A 19459-nucleotide genomic window follows, 5' to 3' on the forward strand; every position below is an offset into this window, starting at 1 on the left:
AGTTTCCTGAGATGCAGACTTCATTTCGATGTCTCTCCCTCCAGGAATTTTTACCTCTAAACTGGAAGTGCATGTCATTCAATGGATAAAGCAAGTCCCTGCAGTCACATGGTGCACAGTCACATAGTGCACATAGTGTACATAGTGGGCCAGAGAAAGTCTGAGCAGATAATAGATTCTGAGGGCACTTTCAAGTACACTTGAAAGTATTTGCATACTGGTGCACTTTCAAACTATTTTTTTTCTTTCTTAAATTAGTTTATTTTGTTTCACACTTGAAAGATTCAGCCAAACTTGAATGGAAGTGGTTAGTCCACATGCAAATTTGAATTCAACTGATTTCACATTGCAATTTTTCAGCTGTGTTCAGGCTGCTGGCTGTTCACACAGAGACTCAGTGGAGTTTTCCTGGAAAATATGTAGATATGAGTGAGACTCCTTGTGTGTGGTGCTCTGGCTTTCCCTGTGTGTCACTGGTGCTTTTGCCAATTAATTTCAGCATAAATTGAGCATATTGGAAAAACTGTTGTGCCTATCTGTAAAAGACATTGTCTTTCTGGAAACAATTCAAGAACAACATGTGGACAAGAAATTGTTTGGACATCTGGAGAGAAAGAGATAGATGAATTGAAGACAAATAATCAATTAATGAGAAGTCACTTCCACAGGTCAGTACAATTTGTGACTGGTGTGTTTAATGTTGAATTTGAATGGATGTGCTTTCATACTGCACAAAGCTTTTATGGCTCGACATGGGAAATGCACAAAGTTCACTTCTGTGTTGTCTATGGCTGTCCCTCTTTAGTGGTCTTGGTTTGACCGCTTAAATTCACAATGTAATGCAAATACCAGCACATGATTTCATAATATTTTCATAAGTTCTAAACTAGCTGTGAAAGTACCCTAAGAAAATTAATAATCCAAGGGGTTTTAAACATATCAAAGTCAGCACCTGGAGAAGGAAACCTCAACATGTAAATCATCACAACATACATGACACTACATATGTGTAGCTACATTAAAATGATCACACAATAAGCATCAGAGGTGAATCCCTTTGGAAATATCTTGCTACTGCACCCTGCTTCCCACCACTGAGGCACAATGTAATGCATTCGACTCCGCACTGTACTCAAACACAAACTCTCCACCCACAACACCGCTGATCCAGCCCCACTCTTTCAGCACCAGTCACACTTCCCCTAATAGCACCACTGACAGCTCTCCCCCCGCCCCCCCTTCACCCACAGCACCTCTGATCCAACAGCAGTCTTAAAGCACTGCTTCAAACCAGCACCAGCCAGGGCTACTCTTCCTTTATCCTTAAAGCACTGCTTCAAACCAGCACCAGCCAGGGCTACTCTTCCTTTATCCTTGTCAAAAATGCACTGGTTCATTTCCTGTGCATTGAACACAGAGGCATCTGGAACAACTGCTTGGTGTACACTGACCACAGCTTTCAGCACGGTCCCAAACTAAACACAGATGAAATCCCCCGCTTCATAGAGCAGTAGAAACCACAACCATGTGTCCACATATTTTGCAGATGAACCGCTCCTTGAAATCCAACTTTCACATGGGTCTTGGACCAAGTACCATTAATCAGGCATGACTACAACCAAGCCAACCCCTACACGCTTTTCCTAGTGGATCCATTCTACACATACCTGAGACCCATCAGACGTCTCTGGTGATTGATACAGTCCCGTGTAGCTGCAATTAGTACACGTTCGCTTGCAGGCTAACCGTCAGATGGATAGCTCCACCTGCACTTGGTTTCTAGCACATGGAGAGAATTTGCTGTGATGAAGAACATGGAAGGAAATGTGGGGGGTGATCTTGAAGGGGGGAATATCGGCCTTAAGCACAGGGGGCTACACAACGCAGCCACGACTACAGCCAGCTACAGAGGCTCTGCAGCCTCCACCTGGAGCCTGGGTCTGTCTGTCTGCTGGAAGCGGCCGTGAACAGAGTCTGAAAACATTTACTGACTCATTGATTGATTGATTGATTAATTCATCCATTCATGAAAACAGATTCAAGCTCAATGCACTTACACAAAACTCTCTTTTAACAGGTCTAAAATAGACAGGCGTACCTTTAGAAAGGCTGACGAAGGAGCACCAGCCAAACAAAACCCAGCTCAAATGTGATGAGGAACACACTAGGGGACAGGGTGGCCTAGGGTGGTGGCTGTGTGTGAGCCAGACAAGGCCCCGAGTAATAGGCACAGGCCCACCTTCACTCACCTAAAATCCTCCATCAATCTGATCACAGGTACAGAGAGCAGCTGCACAGGGTCTGCACAGTGCAGCCTGTGGACACCGGAGCAATGAGTCTGCAGGTTGGCCAGAGACTGACTGCCCTGATCACCAGTTTTATCCATATAACCCCCTTGTTTTACGTGCCTGCATCACAGGACTTGAGCTCACTGCAAAAGCACTTTGGGTTATATTGCAAAAAGAACAAGCCCAAGTTTTTACACACATTGTTTATTCTCTCTGTACTCAATCAGTGTTCCATGAAAGATAATCTTACAAAAGTGTTACGCACTGTGGCCGACTGAGAGTTATAAACGCAGTGATTATGAGCTGGCCAGGTCTGAGCACTGGGACGTGTTAAGCAAGCAGCAGACAGAGGACAGACTAACTTACAGTAGTATCTGACCAGTCTCTGATGCTCTATAGGCACAGTGATCTGCTTTTGCATGTGGATATTTATCAGGCGATATTTATGTATCGGGCTTACTCTGTATTCAGCCTCACCCTAAATTATCTTCAGGGGAAAAAATATTTAATTGATTCTAACACTATTTATTCAGAACCATTTTAAAACAACACAACTCTTGAGATTGCAGGATCTGTTCATGCGTACAGTATATGAATGTGCCCCTGGTTTCCCTGCTAGAGTAGGGCCCAGGCAGTGCCGCTGAGAGAGGCCCTGCTCCTGCGCTGTGAAACCCATTAAGAGCTCCCGAGCCTGGGGAGCTCTGCTCACGTGTTTTCCTGGTATTGACCAAGGAGCCAGGCTTCACCAGGCCAGCGTGTGAGCTCTGTTCTCTCAAGAAGTGCTTAACAAGAAGGGGCCGATCCTAGAGAGAGATGGCTGCTGGCATAGCAGGGCCATGTTGTTGTAAACCTGGGAAACAGCTTAATGTACATCCCTATGGGGAAGAGATGCTGTAGCTTAACCTTTGGCATGACCAATCTCTCTCTCTCTCACACACACACACGCACACATACACACACACATGCAATCTATCCCTCTCGCTCTCACTCTCTTTTTCTCCCTCACATAAACACATACACACATTCACATATGCATACACATACTCACATATTCAAGTAAACACAATTCATCTGTCTCTCTCCACGCATCCAAACACACACACGCACACAGTGGCATCCCCTCTCACAATCTGCTAAGCATAAGTGTTTATATATGAACTGTAAATCAGCACAGCGACTCCTCCAACATGAAACCCCTCCCTGCCCAAATCACAATCACTGCACACACCTTAACACACAAGCCTGCCCACTGCACACACCTTAACACACAAGCCTTCCCGTCACACCATGGGCCAGCAGAAAGGGGCAGGTGCCAGATCAGGTCCCCAATCTCTGGTTTTTTGCTTCATGCTAAAACTGTGCTGGAAAAGGACAGCAGCAGTAAATTTGTGCTGAAAGGTGAGACGGAGAAGGAAAAGTGCTTAAGAAGAGGAAAAAGAAGAGACAGAACATGGCAGAGACTGGAGCTCAGCTCTCTGGGAGAAATATGTTGTGACTCCAGTGAGAGAGTAGTTCACAACGCATCATTTTAATCCCATGCACACTTTATCAAGCATATACACACACACACACACAGACACACGTATAAGCTGTGCAAACAAACACATAAATACACACACACACCGAATACTTCATCCTCTCTCGCCGAAAGCATTCTACTTTCTGGGCAGAAATCCTTGATGGTTTAAAATATTGAATTCCAAAATTATTTTTGGATGCCGGATGCTAGCAGCCTCCTCCAGTGGGAGTGAAAACATTGTCAGTCTCCTCCAGCAGCTTCATAAAACAACTTAAACTTTAAATAGGGGAACATGAGCGGAGCCCTACAGGCAGAGGAACTCCTGCTGAGACTCAAGCAGTCGCGTCTAATTCACCCGTCTCAATGGAAAAGAAAACCGGCGTGATGCAGGAGTGTATGGAAATTTGATTCCATCTTAAATACTGTTGTGAGTAATACCAAGCTAAAGGTCTGTCTATTCCGCAACTCACCTTTAACTTAATTTAACACGTTTTACATTTTTCATGTCCTGTTTCTTCCTAAAACAATATTGTGAATGGGACATAAAAACAGATACTAAGACCTTGATAAATGAATTATGCAAATGCAGATGCTCACTCTAATATAAACTATTGCCAGAATAAGCACAAAGAACATGGGAGACTATATTTGGAAAGGTAATGGAAATGAATGAATTTGGAAAGGAATCCAATGGCTACATAACAATCTTTTAATTTGCTACTTTCCTGCACAGTCAGGTTTATCTCCTTTCAATATGTGCATTTGCGTCTCATCCAACCACAGTCCTGATAAGAGAATGATAAATTAGCTAGGAGCTTAGCCTCCAGGTCTCCCATATCCGCCCCCCCCCCCCCACCCCTAGTAAATACCTGCCATTCCCAGTACAGTTTAGGAAAACACAACAGACATTGTGATGGATAGTCTGGTGTAGACAGTAGATACCCCATTCACACTCAGTGGACAGTGAGTGGTTCACTTTAAGTCGACTGGTATTGGTGGAAAAGCAAAAAGATTCTGGCTCAATGACATCTCTTACAGTTCCTCTCAGGAAGGCTGAGGCAGGTTATGGACCTGGCTAGCGGACTGTGGAAAGGCATGACAGGATGGGAACGGGGCTCAGAGGCCGGCCTCCTTGGCCGGATGCTTGCTTTTTACTTGATTACTTTTCATTTTTCAGTGGAAGCTGCTCAAAAAAAATCCCAGGGTCTGAGGAAGAAACCTCCTTCTTTGTTTGCAATGCCTTAAATTGAAGTGGACATGCAGATTGCCACTAAATACTTTTAAAAGTTGACGCTTCTGTTTTGCTCCATATTTAAGTGTTGCTCGCTGTTGTCTCAATAACATAGGCCTGAGATGCAGTGTGAAAGTGTCTCCCAGCTGGAGGTGTGTGTATTCCAGAGCTGCCTCAAGCTGGAAGAGAAGAGGCTGAGTCCCCCTGTCTCTCCTCTCTTTCCCTCTCAACCCGCTACTCATCATCCGGTGATGTGAGAAATCTCTCAGCTTCCCATTAAAACAATCAATACACAGAGCCACAAGCAGGCGACAGCTTTTCTCTGTCAAATCTTACTTTGAAGTTCAAAAACAACTAGTGTGATGATTGGGGTAATTCCTGTCAGAGAAGAAGCCCAGTTCTTTCCTCAGAACCTCATACTTGCACCCCTCTGAGAGGTGTCTACAGACAAAGAGGTACCTCTGAGAGTGCTTCAGTATTTTATGCCTGCCTGTGTTTTCTGTGGTGTGAAAATTAATTTGTGACCTTAATAATACAAGTTCATTCAGCTCTTCCTGCATTTACTGGTGTCTTGAAATCAGAAATGTGTCTTTGTTTTATTTCAGAAGCGGTGCAGTACACCTTTAAATACTGTAGCTAAACACTACATAAAATTTGAGTGACTGAAGAAACAATACTGAAGTATTCAATCAGCCACAGATTATTAGGACAGGAGGTTACTGTGGAAACAGCAACAACATGTTCTCATTACCATGCCAGTGCCAGAGCACCGGGGGGGGGGGGTTAAGCAGCGGGGGAGACTGGACTGCCCTGAGGCATCAGCCTTCAAAGAAACAGCACTTCCTTCTGTTATTACCCCCTGTGTAATTACCCTACCCTCCCCCCAAACACACGCAGTGTGCAACAGCCAATGAGGGCCAGCGAAATACCAATCTTTTCCAAGGGAAAGCCCAAGGTTAGGCCTTTTCCCACTTTAAGAGCACCAGGACCATGTTCTTTATGCCCTGGAGACATGTAGCCAGCCAAAGGCTAATTAAAATTTATAGGGCGCACCATACCAGTTGGCTGTGGATGGGTGTGATATGGAGACACCTCCATGTATCCTGTACACTTACAATTTGGATTACATGTTCAGTCCCTTAAGTCCCTTAAATCACTAAGCCAATCAGACAGCGGGAGAGTGCTTTGAGCTTCTGCATTAAGTAAACACTTAGCAGCATGCGGGCAGCACAAGCCAAAGAAGGGAGAGGAATAAACAGCTTAACAAAGCCTAATGCTAGTGTAGCACGCTCACACTGGTCAGCTGTAATGTCAAACCCTGTAGAGAAAGCTATCGTTTTACCACGTCTAGCATCACGCAACAGACTGTGTACAGAACCGTACATGAAAGGTACACAGTGCTGGAATGTTCCAGAAACAGAGACTCACCGTATTGGCAGCGCGTTCCCTGGAACCCTCCTGGACACTGACACACCTGCTCCCCACTCTCTGAACACCTGCCCCCATTAAAGCATGTGCCTGCAGAACACACCCCTGTGGACGACATGAGATGCACACCTGAGGGGAACACTCACCTGACATTCACACTTATCAGAGAGACATGCTCTAATGGGAAATACACACTCCCCTCAAATCACAAAGCCACACAATACGCATTCACCTGAGGGAAACCCACTCTTGAGGGATACTCACCCGGGAAATGCAAAACAATATACTGGACACACACTTTTAATAAAAATATACACCTAAAGAAGGCACTGACTCATAGCGCGGGCACACACACAAAAACACTCACACACACCTGAGAGAACACTCACAGTACCCTAAATTATTTTCACAGTGAGTAGAATGTGGACTTACTGTGCAGGCAGCCCTTCTCCTCTCCCTGCTGGGTCCACCCAGGACAGCAGCGGTACACCGTGTGAACCGCCATATTGTACACCTGCCTGTAGGCTGTGTAGTACGCTGTCCTGCAAGAGAGGCGTCATGTCATAAGATGCAGTGCATTGTGGGAAATATTGGGAAATGGAGCCAGTAGCAACATAAAGCTAATGTGTCTCACCTCCTCTCATACCCCATACACCAGCGGTGACCGCTGCAGCCCTGCTTCCAGACCTTCACCATCCGAGCGAAAGCCTGCACACATGGCTGCCGCAGGCCTGTCATGGAGAGCTCCTGCTCCTTACACACGTTAGGCCTGTGGACAGAAATGTACTCAGTTAACACACACACAAAAACATGCTTAGGTAGTTCACAAATGGGCAAGAAGTAAAGAAGAAGAAGAGGAAGAAGAAGAAAAGCAGATCAGATGAGTGTTGAGATGGAGAAAATGCACTTCCACTGTGGGCTGTGCACTGCAGACAAGGTCAGGAAAGAGAGAAGCTGGCTGACCTCATCATCAATCATCACACATCCAGATGTCTAATGCCTGACAGGTGCTGAACATACAGACCCGACTGAGACAGGGGTCATGGGGGCTATGACATAATGTCCAGATGCACATGGGTGCACACAAATATACAACCCCCCCCCCCTCCCCCCCCCACAATTGTACAGTGTCCTCTGGGAACAGGACTAATGCTGCAAAGCAAGTCTATCATAAGAAGTGTTTTAGTCTAGTGACTTTTTTTCTCAAGTAGAATGCATTTGCTTGTTTTAAGTTACTTTTTGATTGACAAGTGAAATTGTCTTACCCCCTTGGAAAATCTTGAAATGAGTAAAACTGTCTCACCTCATTGGAAATCTTCTTGTCTTATTTAATACAAAATAATATAAGATATTAAGTCTAAATATGACTAAAATACTGTTTAAGATTTCATTATTTTTTAGGTTTTGCAGTGAACCAGATTCTCCGGCGCTGCCATGCCATTAGAAAATCTGCAGACCCCAGCAATGTAAGCAGACCATAAACACCCCCTCAAGTGAAGGAGCTCTACCAGTGACCACTGTCACACACACGACATAGGCAAATAAACTCAGCTCTCCAGTTTCAGTCATGGACATTTTCAGCTGACTCTACAGTTTCAGCTCACGACGTCCTCCAACCTCAGGAATAATATTACCTTCAGGTTTGATTTTTCCTACAGGATTTATTACTTTCAACAAATACCTGCCTAATGTACTGTTCCAGAATTATTGACTTTACTTACTACATCAACAGAATAAAAAATGGACTACTAATAAACGGTACATAGGGCTGTAGGATATTATTGTGTATTGTCCTTTTAAAAAAAATACAAAATAACAATACTTTTGACTTGTGGTTTCCGTTTCTTGCAAACACTACAGTCCTATTGTGTCACAGGTAAAAACCAACTTCACTGAAATCCTAGCCGTCTGGTTTCAAAAGTGCACATTATGGTTTACTGAGGATGCTCTCTAAATTAATAAAATAGTATTGTTTTCTCCTTTCTTTACAGTTTTCGCTATACCTTCCAGAATAACATCAGAAGGATATTCTGTCCCATTCAATTATTACACGGAGAGAAGTACAATATGGTTATCAGTTTAAATGAGGACACGGGTAGGAGGACATCTAGCGGTCCTGTATCAGAAATGCTGTATTTATCATTAAACCAATGCCATCGACACCAGCCAAATTTTGTTTTTTCATTTGACGTCAGTTCAAACTATTTGTGACAGAAGACTAAAAAAAAGTGACCTAACCGATCAAAGAATAAACTGAGATATAACGTAGTCTGTGGAGGCGGTTGAGTGTAAATACATAGAACAAAAATGTGTAACATGAAGAAATATTAAATTAATTCAAATAGATTCATTCTGTACTCACGCATCGAATTCATATGTATTGCAGGAACAAACAATGCAGAAAAAATTATACATTAAATAATGCTTATATCATTTTTTTGTTTCGTAAATTGCGGTCGTTTCCACCACTGTTGGCTACTCTTGGCGGTTGGTCTTATTTTACACTTTCAGTAAACTACCAGTATACTATACAAGTGCACAGAACCCTCACACATGATGGGCTACAACAACCGTGACTTAAATGACTGACGCACACATTTCCTGAGTCAGCATAGGAGCCTAGGCTATACAGCGAGGCAAATATCGATAGCATTTTTAATGTATGCCTTCTATGCGGTCTATCGATAGGACATTTCAAAAATATAATTTATCGGAAAATAAATTCCTTTTTTCACGCGTGTGCTGTTCATTAGTACTCCAGTTCCCTCCGCGATCAATGGAAATTGTATCGTATATTCCCTCCATTTATTTCACAATCTTTTAAAATCATACTGAGAAACTCATGAAAGAGCACATTACTTACATATCCGGCTGTAGGTCCACAGAAGACGTTAAGTATACTGTGTTGAAAGCTGTCATACACCAAACGAGAAGACCTTGTGAATACATGTTCAGCCCAAGATGTTATATCCCAAAATGCACAAATGAATTGGTGCCTATCTATAATTTCGGAGTCGGCGAAAACTGGTCCCGTCGTGTAAAGGAGCCCTTGTAGAACTGTGGTCCCCTCCGCTTGAGAGAGTTTAAGAGCGTAAGTGCTCTACTTATTCTTGTTGCTCCTCGTTTTGGAGAAACTTTTTGAAAGCGGTCCTGCTCCCTTTGCCTACTCGCAGTCTCCTCTGGGACTGATCAATTAACTTACTTGGTCGCCCGCCGTACCTCTTACTTCCAGCAGAGGGTTCGTGTCATTGCACCGCACCGCACAATGGTCACGAGACACAGCACCCAGGCAATCCAGTCAGTTTCGAGTTTCAAACCCCGTGTCATTTTAGATGATAAAAAACTGCATCTGTCTGTACGAATAATAGCCTATTTAAAACTTTTCTGGATGTATAAAGGCTGCCTTTCGTCGTATAGGCTACATATGCACTGATCTCTTCATAATTCTCTTTTCGTTAATGGGCAGTTTTAGACAGTTTGTAGTGTTAACAGTGCTTTTTTGATTTCTGGCATTTCATTCGATTTCCTTATGTGTGTTCTGAATAATAACAAACTACAGACCTGTCCGAGTTCTCTGTGGCATTAATTCATTTTGACTGTATACACAAAATTAACAGCAAATCTTGAATCTTATGTTTCAGCAGAGGTCAAATTGTGGGTTTGGAACGCTGCAGTTTGAGCTGTGCATGAGGTTTGGTGAGTTTTTATGGGTTCTAGACCCTTTAAATCATTTAATAAGCTTAAATCCCCAGAGTGCAGTCTTTGCTTTATTTCTGGACAGAGTGACTGCAGCAAAAGATGTCAACATGCAGTGGAGACTCCTTGGATCAGGACAGGCAAACGCTATGGGCGCTTCTTAAGTGGTGGTGGGGTTACATTAGTCTGCTAAAGATGTAGGGTAACTGGTGGCAGTATCATAACTACTTTATAGAGAGCCTACAGTTGCTTTGATCACTTCTTAAAGCAGATAGTTCTGTATTTTACACACTTAGGGTTTCCGGAACATTGTAGTGAGTTACTGATTTTATGCACAAAAACTTGATCTGTCTGCAAGTTTACATGAAGGTAAACCAAAGTAAATGTACCCTTAACTAACTGTTGTTCATATGACTTTTTCCAAAGAGTTTTTCAGAGGCCAGTCAAACATGAATTTGCTGTTGGTAACTGACAATAGTTCTAGGCTTCATCTCATAAAAAGCTACAACATTTTTCTAATTTTCTTACAAATTAGGCTACCCTAGCTCAGGGCGACATAGCTCAGGAGTGGTTGCCTGGCAGTCGGAGGGTTGCTGGTTCAATCCTCTGCCCTAAGCATGTCGATGTGTCCCTGAGCAAGACATCCACCCCTAATTGCTCTGGTGAATGCGAGGCATCAATTGTAAAGCGCTTTGGATAAAAGCGCTATATAAATGCAGTCCACTTACCATTTACCATCTCACAATACTTTTCTCTAAAAATGGCTGTGGAATACCACAATGTATGTACTATAGATTACGTGTTGAATGTTAAATATATGCTTCAAATTATATAAAAATTTTGGTAAAACTTTTTTACGATGCAACCTGAAAATAAATATCGATTCTAAGAAATAACCATCTCATTTGGCGATGCTGCGGTGAGAATGAAAATGAGCATTAGCCGACGTTACTGTACGCAAAACTTAACTGGGTGATGATTTATATTTAGTGAATGACTGCATGTATTAGTGTGCACGCTAAATCCATTTGGAATATGCATATGCATATTGCGGACAGTACGGTTGAGCATTTCCGGTGAAGAAGCTGCGCAGTTTGCGCAGCTTCTAGTATTGATCAAAAATATTTCAAAGTGGATCATGTGATGACTTCCTGTTTAGATTCAGTTCATGCATGAACGACACAGTTCGCTGCGCGCTCCTGCCTGCTGCCTGTCAGCGGCATTGTCACGGGCTTCCGTGTCACAGCCGCGCTGAACACACCTATTTATCTTATAGCCGATATAGCTAAAAAGCTAAGAAGAGAAAAGACTTTCCGTTAGCTAACGTAAGTCGTTTTAGAATAAGAAATAATTCACGTACTAAACAAAGGCCTAGAAGGTAAGTGAAAGCTGCCAAACTGGTTAGCTAGCCATTGCTGATCTGGAAAGTCAGGCTGTCTGCGGTTAGCCAACGTTAGCTAATTGTTTTCTTTCCAAACCTCTTAGTAAGCAAAAAAAAAAAAAAAACTATGCTAAGAAGCTAACTAACGGACTACATGTCGCTGATGGTAAAAAAAAGAAAGACTGGTCTGGCTAGCTAACTGGCTTTAATTGACTGGCTAGCTAGCTGCCTGCACGCTGTCTAGCGTCATTGCTCGCTGAGCGAACGTTAGCTAATTATATACTAGTGTTACTGCTTGTACCCAATAGCGTGTGATCAAATATACCCATAATTAAATATGTTGTCCATATTTTCTAAACGCACATTTTTGTTGTACCCTGCGTGTCACGTGCAGTCATGAGGAATTTTCTTTAATCAGAACCAAAAACTGTTGTGCTGTGCTGAGAATATTCTCCTTGCGAGGCGATGTTTTTGACTTGTACTGCATTTTTTTCAAACATTAAGGGAAGCAGCTGAGCCGGCTGTTGAGTATTGTGTGCAGGTTGAATTGATTGTGAACAAAGAGGCCGGTTACTTATTGGTTAACAGTCAACTATCAAGCAAGGATTCAGTTAACAGAAATGGCAGATGTGTGCTAGTGGTTTGACCAGAATGTTTGTATTTTAGTCTGAAGAACGGGGCAGAGTTCACTTATCCTTCTGAAGAAATGGCAGAAATTGACCGGGCTCACTATGAGATCGAGTACACAGAGGGCATCAGCCAGCGGATGCGTATCCCGGAGAAGCTGCATGTGGCTCCCACTGCCTCCGATGGCCTGGAGGGTGGGCCTGTGGAGGCCCGTCACAGCATCCTGATGCAGGTGCCAGAGCGAATCCTGGTGGCAGGTAGGACAGCAGTCTGCCCCATCTGTCATCTCAGAGTTCTGCTCTCTACTTCTATCTCTCTCTCTTTACTGTGCTCCAAAGTGTCCCTCTATAGCCTACTTTGTGATCCAAACTACCTCACTGTACTCCTTTCTTTCATCTCTCACTGTCTGTCAGATATACCACAGTTCATTTCCCTCTGTGCTCCAAACTGTATCGCCCACATTAGGGGACAACCAGGATTCCCAGTACCCCAGACCCAGGGACCTGGACCTGATCCAGTCCACACCCCTGGAGTCGCTGGCACTGAAGACGCCCCCGCGAGTCCTCACCCTCAACGACCGGCCGCTGGACTTCCTGGAGACGGAGCGGTCTGGAGGATCAGCCCAGCAGGGCGAAGAGGTGGGTAGTGCAGGCCACCAAATTTCAGCGACTCTCACAAAACCGTAGCACAACCGCTCACTGCACAGCTGGGCTGCTCTGGTTAGCTATATGCTTGAGTTCCTACACTACAGGGAAAGAGTGAGAAATGTATTCCTCAGTTTGTGGAGAAACAGACCTTCTACTCAGCCTAGCCTCCTGGGGTTTGACTCCTACTTACTTGTGTGATGGTGTACATTTTCCTGGCAATTCAAAGGGCCATGCACAATCCCCCACAAGTCCATCCCAGCACGGGTAGAACTGTGACATTTCTATCTTAGAAGTTTACCTTACTGACAATGAAGAGGTCTTCCCTTTTCACCACCCCTTCCTTTATCTTGGCACAGATGGCATCCCCAACCTCAGCCTCATTCGTACCAGTTTGACTCCTGTATCAGAGTCAAGCTGACTGTCCCATACAGGAGTCACCTTTCTGAGACTGACCTGTCCACTCCCCTTGCAGGGGCGGGCTCAGGTTCGAGTACGGCGGGAACGGTCTGCAAGTGAGAACGCCCTGATGCATCAGAACGGGCAGCTGACCAGAAATGACCCACTGTGAGTATTACCCAGAACGCCTCACTACCGCGTGTGTTCCTGCTCCCACTGCCCATCCTCCATCTGTCTATTCTGTCTGTCTGTCTGTTTATCGGCATGTCTGCCTGTCTGTCTGTCTGCCTGCAAGGCTGTCTTCTCTGACCTCCCATGGATTTGTGGGTCTGTTGCTGGTCAGTGTGTTATTGGTGTTTCAGGGGTCTCCCTGGGCCTTGTTATTAGTCTCTCTGTCTGTTTTTAACTTGGTTTAGTGCTGGTCTGCAGGGTGCTGAAGTATGTGTCCGCCATCTTGTCTGTGCTGGGTCTAGGCTAGTCTGTGCCTGTTCCACATTTTTGACACTGCAATACCAAGGCCAAAAATACCACTGTCAGTGTTACCCACAGCAAAAAAAAAAGATCACGTTGCAAAAATTATCATGATTATTCCACCCTCATTTTGACAATTAGAGACATTATGATTACATTCAAATATAAATATGAACATCAAAGTTATTATTTTCTTGACATTTCTAATGAGAAACCCAGCATATCTTCTTCAGCTGGTTTCAGCCAGTCTTTCTTCCATGTTTATCTATTTTGTTTTATGTGGCAGCAATTTTTATTACTGGTCATTTAATGGCCTCCTACATTGTACTTCTGTGGCACTGCACCTGGTGAGGGTTAAATCACTACAGAGTTGGTAACACGTTGTTCTAATCTGATGGCTCTGGCTTTAGCCAACACGCTCAAAGGCTCTTACTCTGAGCACGGTGGGTTTCTAAGTGAGAAGTTGGTAGGGGTAAAGACGTTGTGAAGTGTGCTGGGTGAGACCTTGGTCTGTAAGTCCTGGCTGGGGGATGTGGGATCTGAGCGGTTGCTTCCTATCAAGGCTCAGTAGTCCAGGAATCTGCAGCATTTTGTTCAGGAATCACAAAACTGCTCAGTAGACTCGGATATCACAAATATAAGATATTAAAGGCAAGTCAAGGATACTCCAAATTCCTACTCCAGGTGTAGAACCATTCTAGTTAATATTTCACACATGTAATTATGGTTACTGAGTACGTCTATATAATCCCTGTGTATCTCCTCAGTTGATCACCCCCCAAAAAACCTAATTTGTACTCACATCCATCACAAATGGATTCTTATGCTGGTGAACTTTTTTTTTTTACTTGGTCATTACTCTGGATTCTTTAAATTTCTTTCATTGCTTTGGATATTTTTAATCTTTTTCAATACCCTGTGTTCTTTACACTTCTTTACTTTAGGTTCTGTACAGTTCATACATTACTTTCAGTTCTTTACTCTTCATTTATTACACTGGCTTTTTATATTTGAGTAATTACACTCAGAATCCAGTACACTAGGTGCTTTAAGCCGTCTTCATTTCTAGATTGTATGTGACGGAGTTGCCATTCCATGCTTTTGTGCGCTCTGTATTTTCATGCTGGCTGTTGAAGGGGTAGGGGGAGCATGCTGTAGCTCCTCTCATGCATTTCTGTGGTGGAGTTGCGGCCTTCTGCGTCTTTGCGTTTCTGTATGTGGCATCGGTGAGGTGTGGCCGGGGGTCTCTATCTCTCTGTCTCTCTGGTTCTACCCCTCCCTCCCTCTCTGCCGGCCTGGCTTCTGTGTTGGTGGGCAGGGGGACTGCACACCTGCGAGCCCCTCTCCGCCCCATACCGGAGGACGGACACGGCGCTCGTAGCACACGCGGCGTTCTGTCCATGATCCAGTCCACCACCAGCCGCGCCTACCAGCAGGTCCTGGAGGTGCTGGATGAGAACCACTGCAGGTGACCGGCTCCTGACCCCTGACCGCTGACCGCTGACCCCAGAGACCTGTTCGAGACCCAGTCTGTGTGCCTGGCTGTTGGACTCCTCCATGTCACTGCCGTCCTGTTGTGCCACCACGTATAGTAACTTGTGCACGGCATCTGGCTCAGCTTTCCCTTCACTGCGCTTCATTTTTAAATTTTTTTTTCATCTTTTTTCCACATTAGCAGAATGTGAATCCTGCAGTTGCTGGCTGTGTTCTTTATGGTTTCATGTGATGCGTGCGCTGCTTAGAGTTTTAACTCACACGAGAGCTTTCTTATGCTTCTGCGTCTCCTGACATCCCATTATTGTTTTATAGCACTTGATTGGTGTGTAAAATTGTGCTTTTTAATATGTTTTTTTTTGTAATACTTTATTTTTCAGTTGCTTTTTATCACTAGTTAATCAGTAATGTCGCTGTGCAACAGCGAAGTGTTCTCCGCTGTATTGGTGGTTTGTAATGATAGTGAAATGGCATTTCTTAAATGATGAAATGGCATTCTTGTTTCCTCATAACTGCAGTTGAAATCCTTATTATCTCTGTGGAATAGATCTTTCAACACTAACAGGGCTGCACTTGTGCACTTGGCCATGAAACAGTAACCAGTGAGGAGGTGTAGTGTGCTTAGTATGTAATGGTCTAGTTTATAAGCGATACTATAGATTACGATTTGTCCAGTTCAATAGGTACTGTTTGGATTGAGTGAGTTTCAGTGATGCGACCTGAGCTCGTAACCACCCCTTAATCCTGGTGAACCCTGTTGCTGTGGTGAATTCTGAATCCTCGCTCAAGCAAAGTGGTGACTCATTGTTTGATCAACTTTGATAGTGCTTATCTGGTTTATGGTTTGGCTTATGACAACCAAAAGCCAAACATGTACATGTGCAAAAATAATCAGACTGGCTATGAATCCTGGGTAAGTTCTCATCATCCTGCAAAGATGGGTTAGTGAACACCTGTCAGGGGAGTGATCTGGCCAAGTGAAAGGTTCTGGATGGACCACTGGTGAATCACTGCCAGTCATTCATTATGTCCCACTGGCCTGTGTTCCCTTTGAGTTTGATGGCTCACTGTAGGTCTAAGGTATGGGATTAGTCTATCCCATAGCTCACATGAGATATGAATGCTAGGTAAAACAGCACTCTATGGGCTAGCGTGCTTACTTATAACCACAACGCAATGACACATTGACTAGGTTGTGGTCATATAGTGAGTATACTGTATGTGTGTGTGTGTGTGTGTGTGTCAGTGTGTGCGCATTTGTGCTGTCTGTCTCTCTTGTCCTTCATCTCTCCTCCCGTCTTTCCTGTCCTTTTTCAGCAAGCCAGTGCTGCGAGGGGGGGCCTTCAACCCTCTGCATGAGTGCAGGTAAATCTGCCTGAGACAAACCCCCTTTGGAAAGCTTCCCTGTCTGTCCTTCTGTTCTGTTTGTATACACGCTAATACGCAGGGCAGGGCCTGGATAAACCACATTCTACCCGAAATGGATGTTTTGTGGCTATTATCCTGTGGGTATGGCTATTTATTTGAGTGGTATCATCAGAGAAATTTGAGATGTTATGCATTTGTTTGTAGTATATTTAAGGCTAAATATGATTCTGGTTTACTCATACTGTATTACTTGTAGTCTAAATAAATTCAGCAGACATAGTTACTGTATTCAGTTCATGGAGCAGAAAGTGTAATTATTGTTGGTATCCCTGATAAGTCCTGTACGTACAAGTGTCCGATATGCAACATTACATTTTCTACAACTTGTCATTTTAAGGCTGCAGTAGAAGAGAATAGAACAGTATCTCATTGGATAACCTTGCTAATTCCATTAAAGCCATTATTAGCCCCTCCATTCTGTCACAGCACTGCAATCTGTTATTATTTTATGGCATGGCATTTCAGTACCAAGCTGTTGGGTTACACAAGTAAATGAGTATAATTCAATACATGCATAAAAATTCTTGCATTCACTTACAGTACACAATTTCTGTGAACTTTCTGTAAAAGCATACCTAATGCAGTACATATTGATCTCATTCCAGGCAGCTAAAATAATAGGCTGCCTGGCTCCTTTTTTTAACCTTTCCTTTAGCAGGTTTGTCTGAAGAGGAACTTGGTCTCGGTTAGCAAGAAAACTGGTACAACATAGCATGTACAGAAAACAGTTTGGTATAAAAGAAAAGAAAGACAGATTGTGTAGCTATACATGTTAGTTGTTTTTAAAAAAACTAGCTTGTAGCTAGCCTGTTACTGTATTGCTGTAACTTTTGTGTGCTGTACTACTAGTATGGTGTATATAGTTTAAAAGATGCAGAAAATGTGTTAAAATTTTAATGTGTAAATATATGTAAATATTAATATAATGAATTTCATTAGTTTTGTCATGTTTCTTATTCAGAATGGCGCTGAAAATGTAATTGTATTACACATTACTGATACATGATCAACTGCAATGAGATTTTGTTTCTTTCATTTTTGTGAAGGCTTAGTCTCTCTAGTATGGACACTTCTCAGGAAGGAATTCCAGATGACATGGCTGCTGGAGATGCATCCTCCCTACGACGACAGGTAAACCTCCAATCACTGCACAGCAACATCCTTCTGCTGACATCACTGCTTCCTAAGGGAAACAACCTATACTTGCTGTATGCAAGTTACTCATGTTGTAACAGGCAAACTTATGCTTTGATTCATTGATTTATCAATAGTTATTGATGGACAGATGAATTGAAAGATTGATAGCTTGTTGGACAAACTGCTTGATGGGTTTTCTCAGTAGACCGATTGAGTGATTGATAGATCGATCAAGTCATTTATGAATTAGTCAATGCATTGTTTCGTGTCTGGCACAGATCCTTAAGTTGAACCGACGACTGCAGCTGCTGGAGGAGGAAAATAAGGAGCGCACCAAGCGGGAAATGTTCATGTACTCTATCACCGTGGCCTTCTGGATCATCAACAGCTGGATCTGGATCCGCCGCTAGAGCCCCCCAGCAAGCCCGCGTCGGGCCAGCTGGACCGAACCACCTTGCCTCTGCCAAAACTACTGCTCTCAAACCCGCCACCAGAGCGCATCGTTGCACTATGTACAAAAAGTGTTAGTCAGATGGGTTTTCCTTTTTTTATTGTATGGTTATAAATGTTAATCTTTTTTTCCTTTTTTATTTCTTTTTTTACAATTTCATGTTTTGCTTTTTCTCTGTGGTTTTAGGGACACGAAGGCAAAGCACATTTCAGCTGTAAATATTCTTACACGAGTTTTCATTGTAACAGATTTTTTTCACTGTGTTCACCTGTCTCATTTATAAATTTAAAAAAGCAATCATAGTATTGATTACAATGGACAGCATTGGAGGTCTACTGATATTTATTTAGATACTTGAGCGCATGATGCGCAATATCCTTACTGTTTGTTAGTAACACAGTTGCCATGTGTGATGCCGTCACCGTTTTTGTCCTCATGTATTTGATTGTACTTGCATAATGCATTTTAATATGCTAAGTAAGTAAATCTGAACCTGCAGATTACATATGTATGATCAATGTCTCCCAGTCTAAGGAATGCACAAGGCCTATCCTCTTTCTGAATTGTGATACATTTCATTTACATTTCCCCATTACAGTGTACATAAGAACGTGGCTAACATCTAAATGAATGAAAATAAATTACGGAATTATTTGGAAAAACAACTGTCATCTTCATACAGTATTTGCAATACCTGGGGAAAGCATGTTCGTATGTAGATGTATACGTATGTGGATACAAATTTATGTGTACATAAATAGTGCCCTCCAGAATTATGTAAGCCACTGATAAAGATGAGCAAAGAAAGCTGTGCAAAATAAACATTATAGGCAATGAGCTATATTGGTTGTTCAAAAAATAGGAAATAAAATTATTTCATACTAATACAATTGCTCAGATAAATTTTTTTTTTTACAAAATAATGTCGCGATTAGTAATTAAAAACAAAAACTATGTTAAAAATTTTTTTAAATAATTTTAAAACTAATTTTTGTTTAGATTCTAACTTTCTAATGTTCCTCTCAATTCTAGCAACTGTACTGTGGCCTCTCGCGGCCTCTCATGGCCTCCTCTTACCCCATGCACAGTGAGGCAAAGAGAAATGAAATTTTCGTAATGGGAGAAAAAACGTGGTTGCACGTTGAGGCACAAAATGTCCAAATCTGCTATCTGACGCCACAGCAACAATAAAATATTTGTATTATGACTAAATTTTACACTGGACAAATAATTAATGCGTCGCACAATTGGTGGAACCAATGTCA

General features: G+C 42.9%; 2 protein-coding genes and 1 long non-coding RNA gene across 11 annotated transcripts in view; 1 reads left to right on the forward strand and 2 right to left on the reverse strand.

The window, feature by feature from the left end:
* megf6 (multiple EGF like domains 6) overlaps positions 1 to 9801 on the reverse strand; it is a 49566-nt gene extending 39765 nt beyond the window's left edge. The window contains exons 1-4 of one of the 3 annotated variants that reach the window (XM_064302876.1): positions 9330 to 9801; positions 7101 to 7235; positions 6899 to 7008; positions 6467 to 6571 (exon numbers count right to left, since the gene is read on the reverse strand). In XM_064302876.1, coding sequence (XP_064158946.1) covers positions 6467 to 6571; positions 6899 to 7008; positions 7101 to 7235; positions 9330 to 9415 — 436 coding nt within the window. In that variant the 5' untranslated portion in view covers positions 9416 to 9801. The remainder of the gene's footprint in view (positions 1 to 6466; positions 6572 to 6898; positions 7009 to 7100; positions 7236 to 9329) is intronic. The other 2 variants (XM_064302873.1, XM_064302874.1) reach the window with 2 other exon arrangements.
* A 1499-nt stretch (positions 9802 to 11300) lies between these two features.
* Positions 11301 to 18859, forward strand: mffa (mitochondrial fission factor a). 7 transcript variants are annotated; one of them, XM_064302891.1, is made up of 8 exons: positions 11301 to 11540; positions 12210 to 12427; positions 12636 to 12808; positions 13302 to 13381; positions 15003 to 15152; positions 16496 to 16543; positions 17653 to 17737; positions 18022 to 18859. In XM_064302891.1, the coding sequence occupies exons 2-8, from the start codon at positions 12250 to 12252 to the stop codon at positions 18151 to 18153; spliced, it is 846 nt and encodes a 281-aa protein (XP_064158961.1). In that variant the 5' UTR covers positions 11301 to 11540; positions 12210 to 12249; the 3' UTR covers positions 18154 to 18859. The 7 variants fall into 7 exon arrangements, with proteins under 7 accessions (XP_064158961.1, XP_064158958.1, XP_064158957.1 ...); XM_064302888.1 differs by having other exon boundaries at positions 11302 to 11487; positions 13290 to 13381; XM_064302887.1 differs by having other exon boundaries at positions 11303 to 11540; positions 13290 to 13381.
* LOC135236471 (uncharacterized) lies at positions 13542 to 13991 on the reverse strand. The gene is made up of 2 exons (XR_010324590.1): positions 13861 to 13991; positions 13542 to 13808 (listed from the first exon to the last, which is right to left on the reverse strand). It is a non-coding gene; the product is annotated as an uncharacterized LOC135236471 (long non-coding RNA).
* Positions 18860 to 19459: the final 600 nt, after the last annotated feature.

The sequence above is a fragment of the Anguilla rostrata genome, chromosome 12, assembly GCF_018555375.3.
Source record: "Anguilla rostrata isolate EN2019 chromosome 12, ASM1855537v3, whole genome shotgun sequence".
Lineage (NCBI taxonomy): Eukaryota > Metazoa > Chordata > Actinopteri > Anguilliformes > Anguillidae > Anguilla > Anguilla rostrata.

Bases quoted from the DNA above. Each gene is read 5' to 3' on its own strand.
- mffa (XM_064302888.1), top strand. From the start codon at position 12,250: ATGGCAGAAATTGACCGGGCTCACTATGAGATCGAGTACACAGAGGGC. The intron at 16,544-17,652 runs GTAAATCTGCCT...ATTTTTGTGAAG, and splicing joins AACCCTCTGCATGAGTGCAG to GCTTAGTCTCTCTAGTATGG. The intron at 17,738-18,021 runs GTAAACCTCCAA...TGTCTGGCACAG, and splicing joins CATCCTCCCTACGACGACAG to ATCCTTAAGTTGAACCGACG.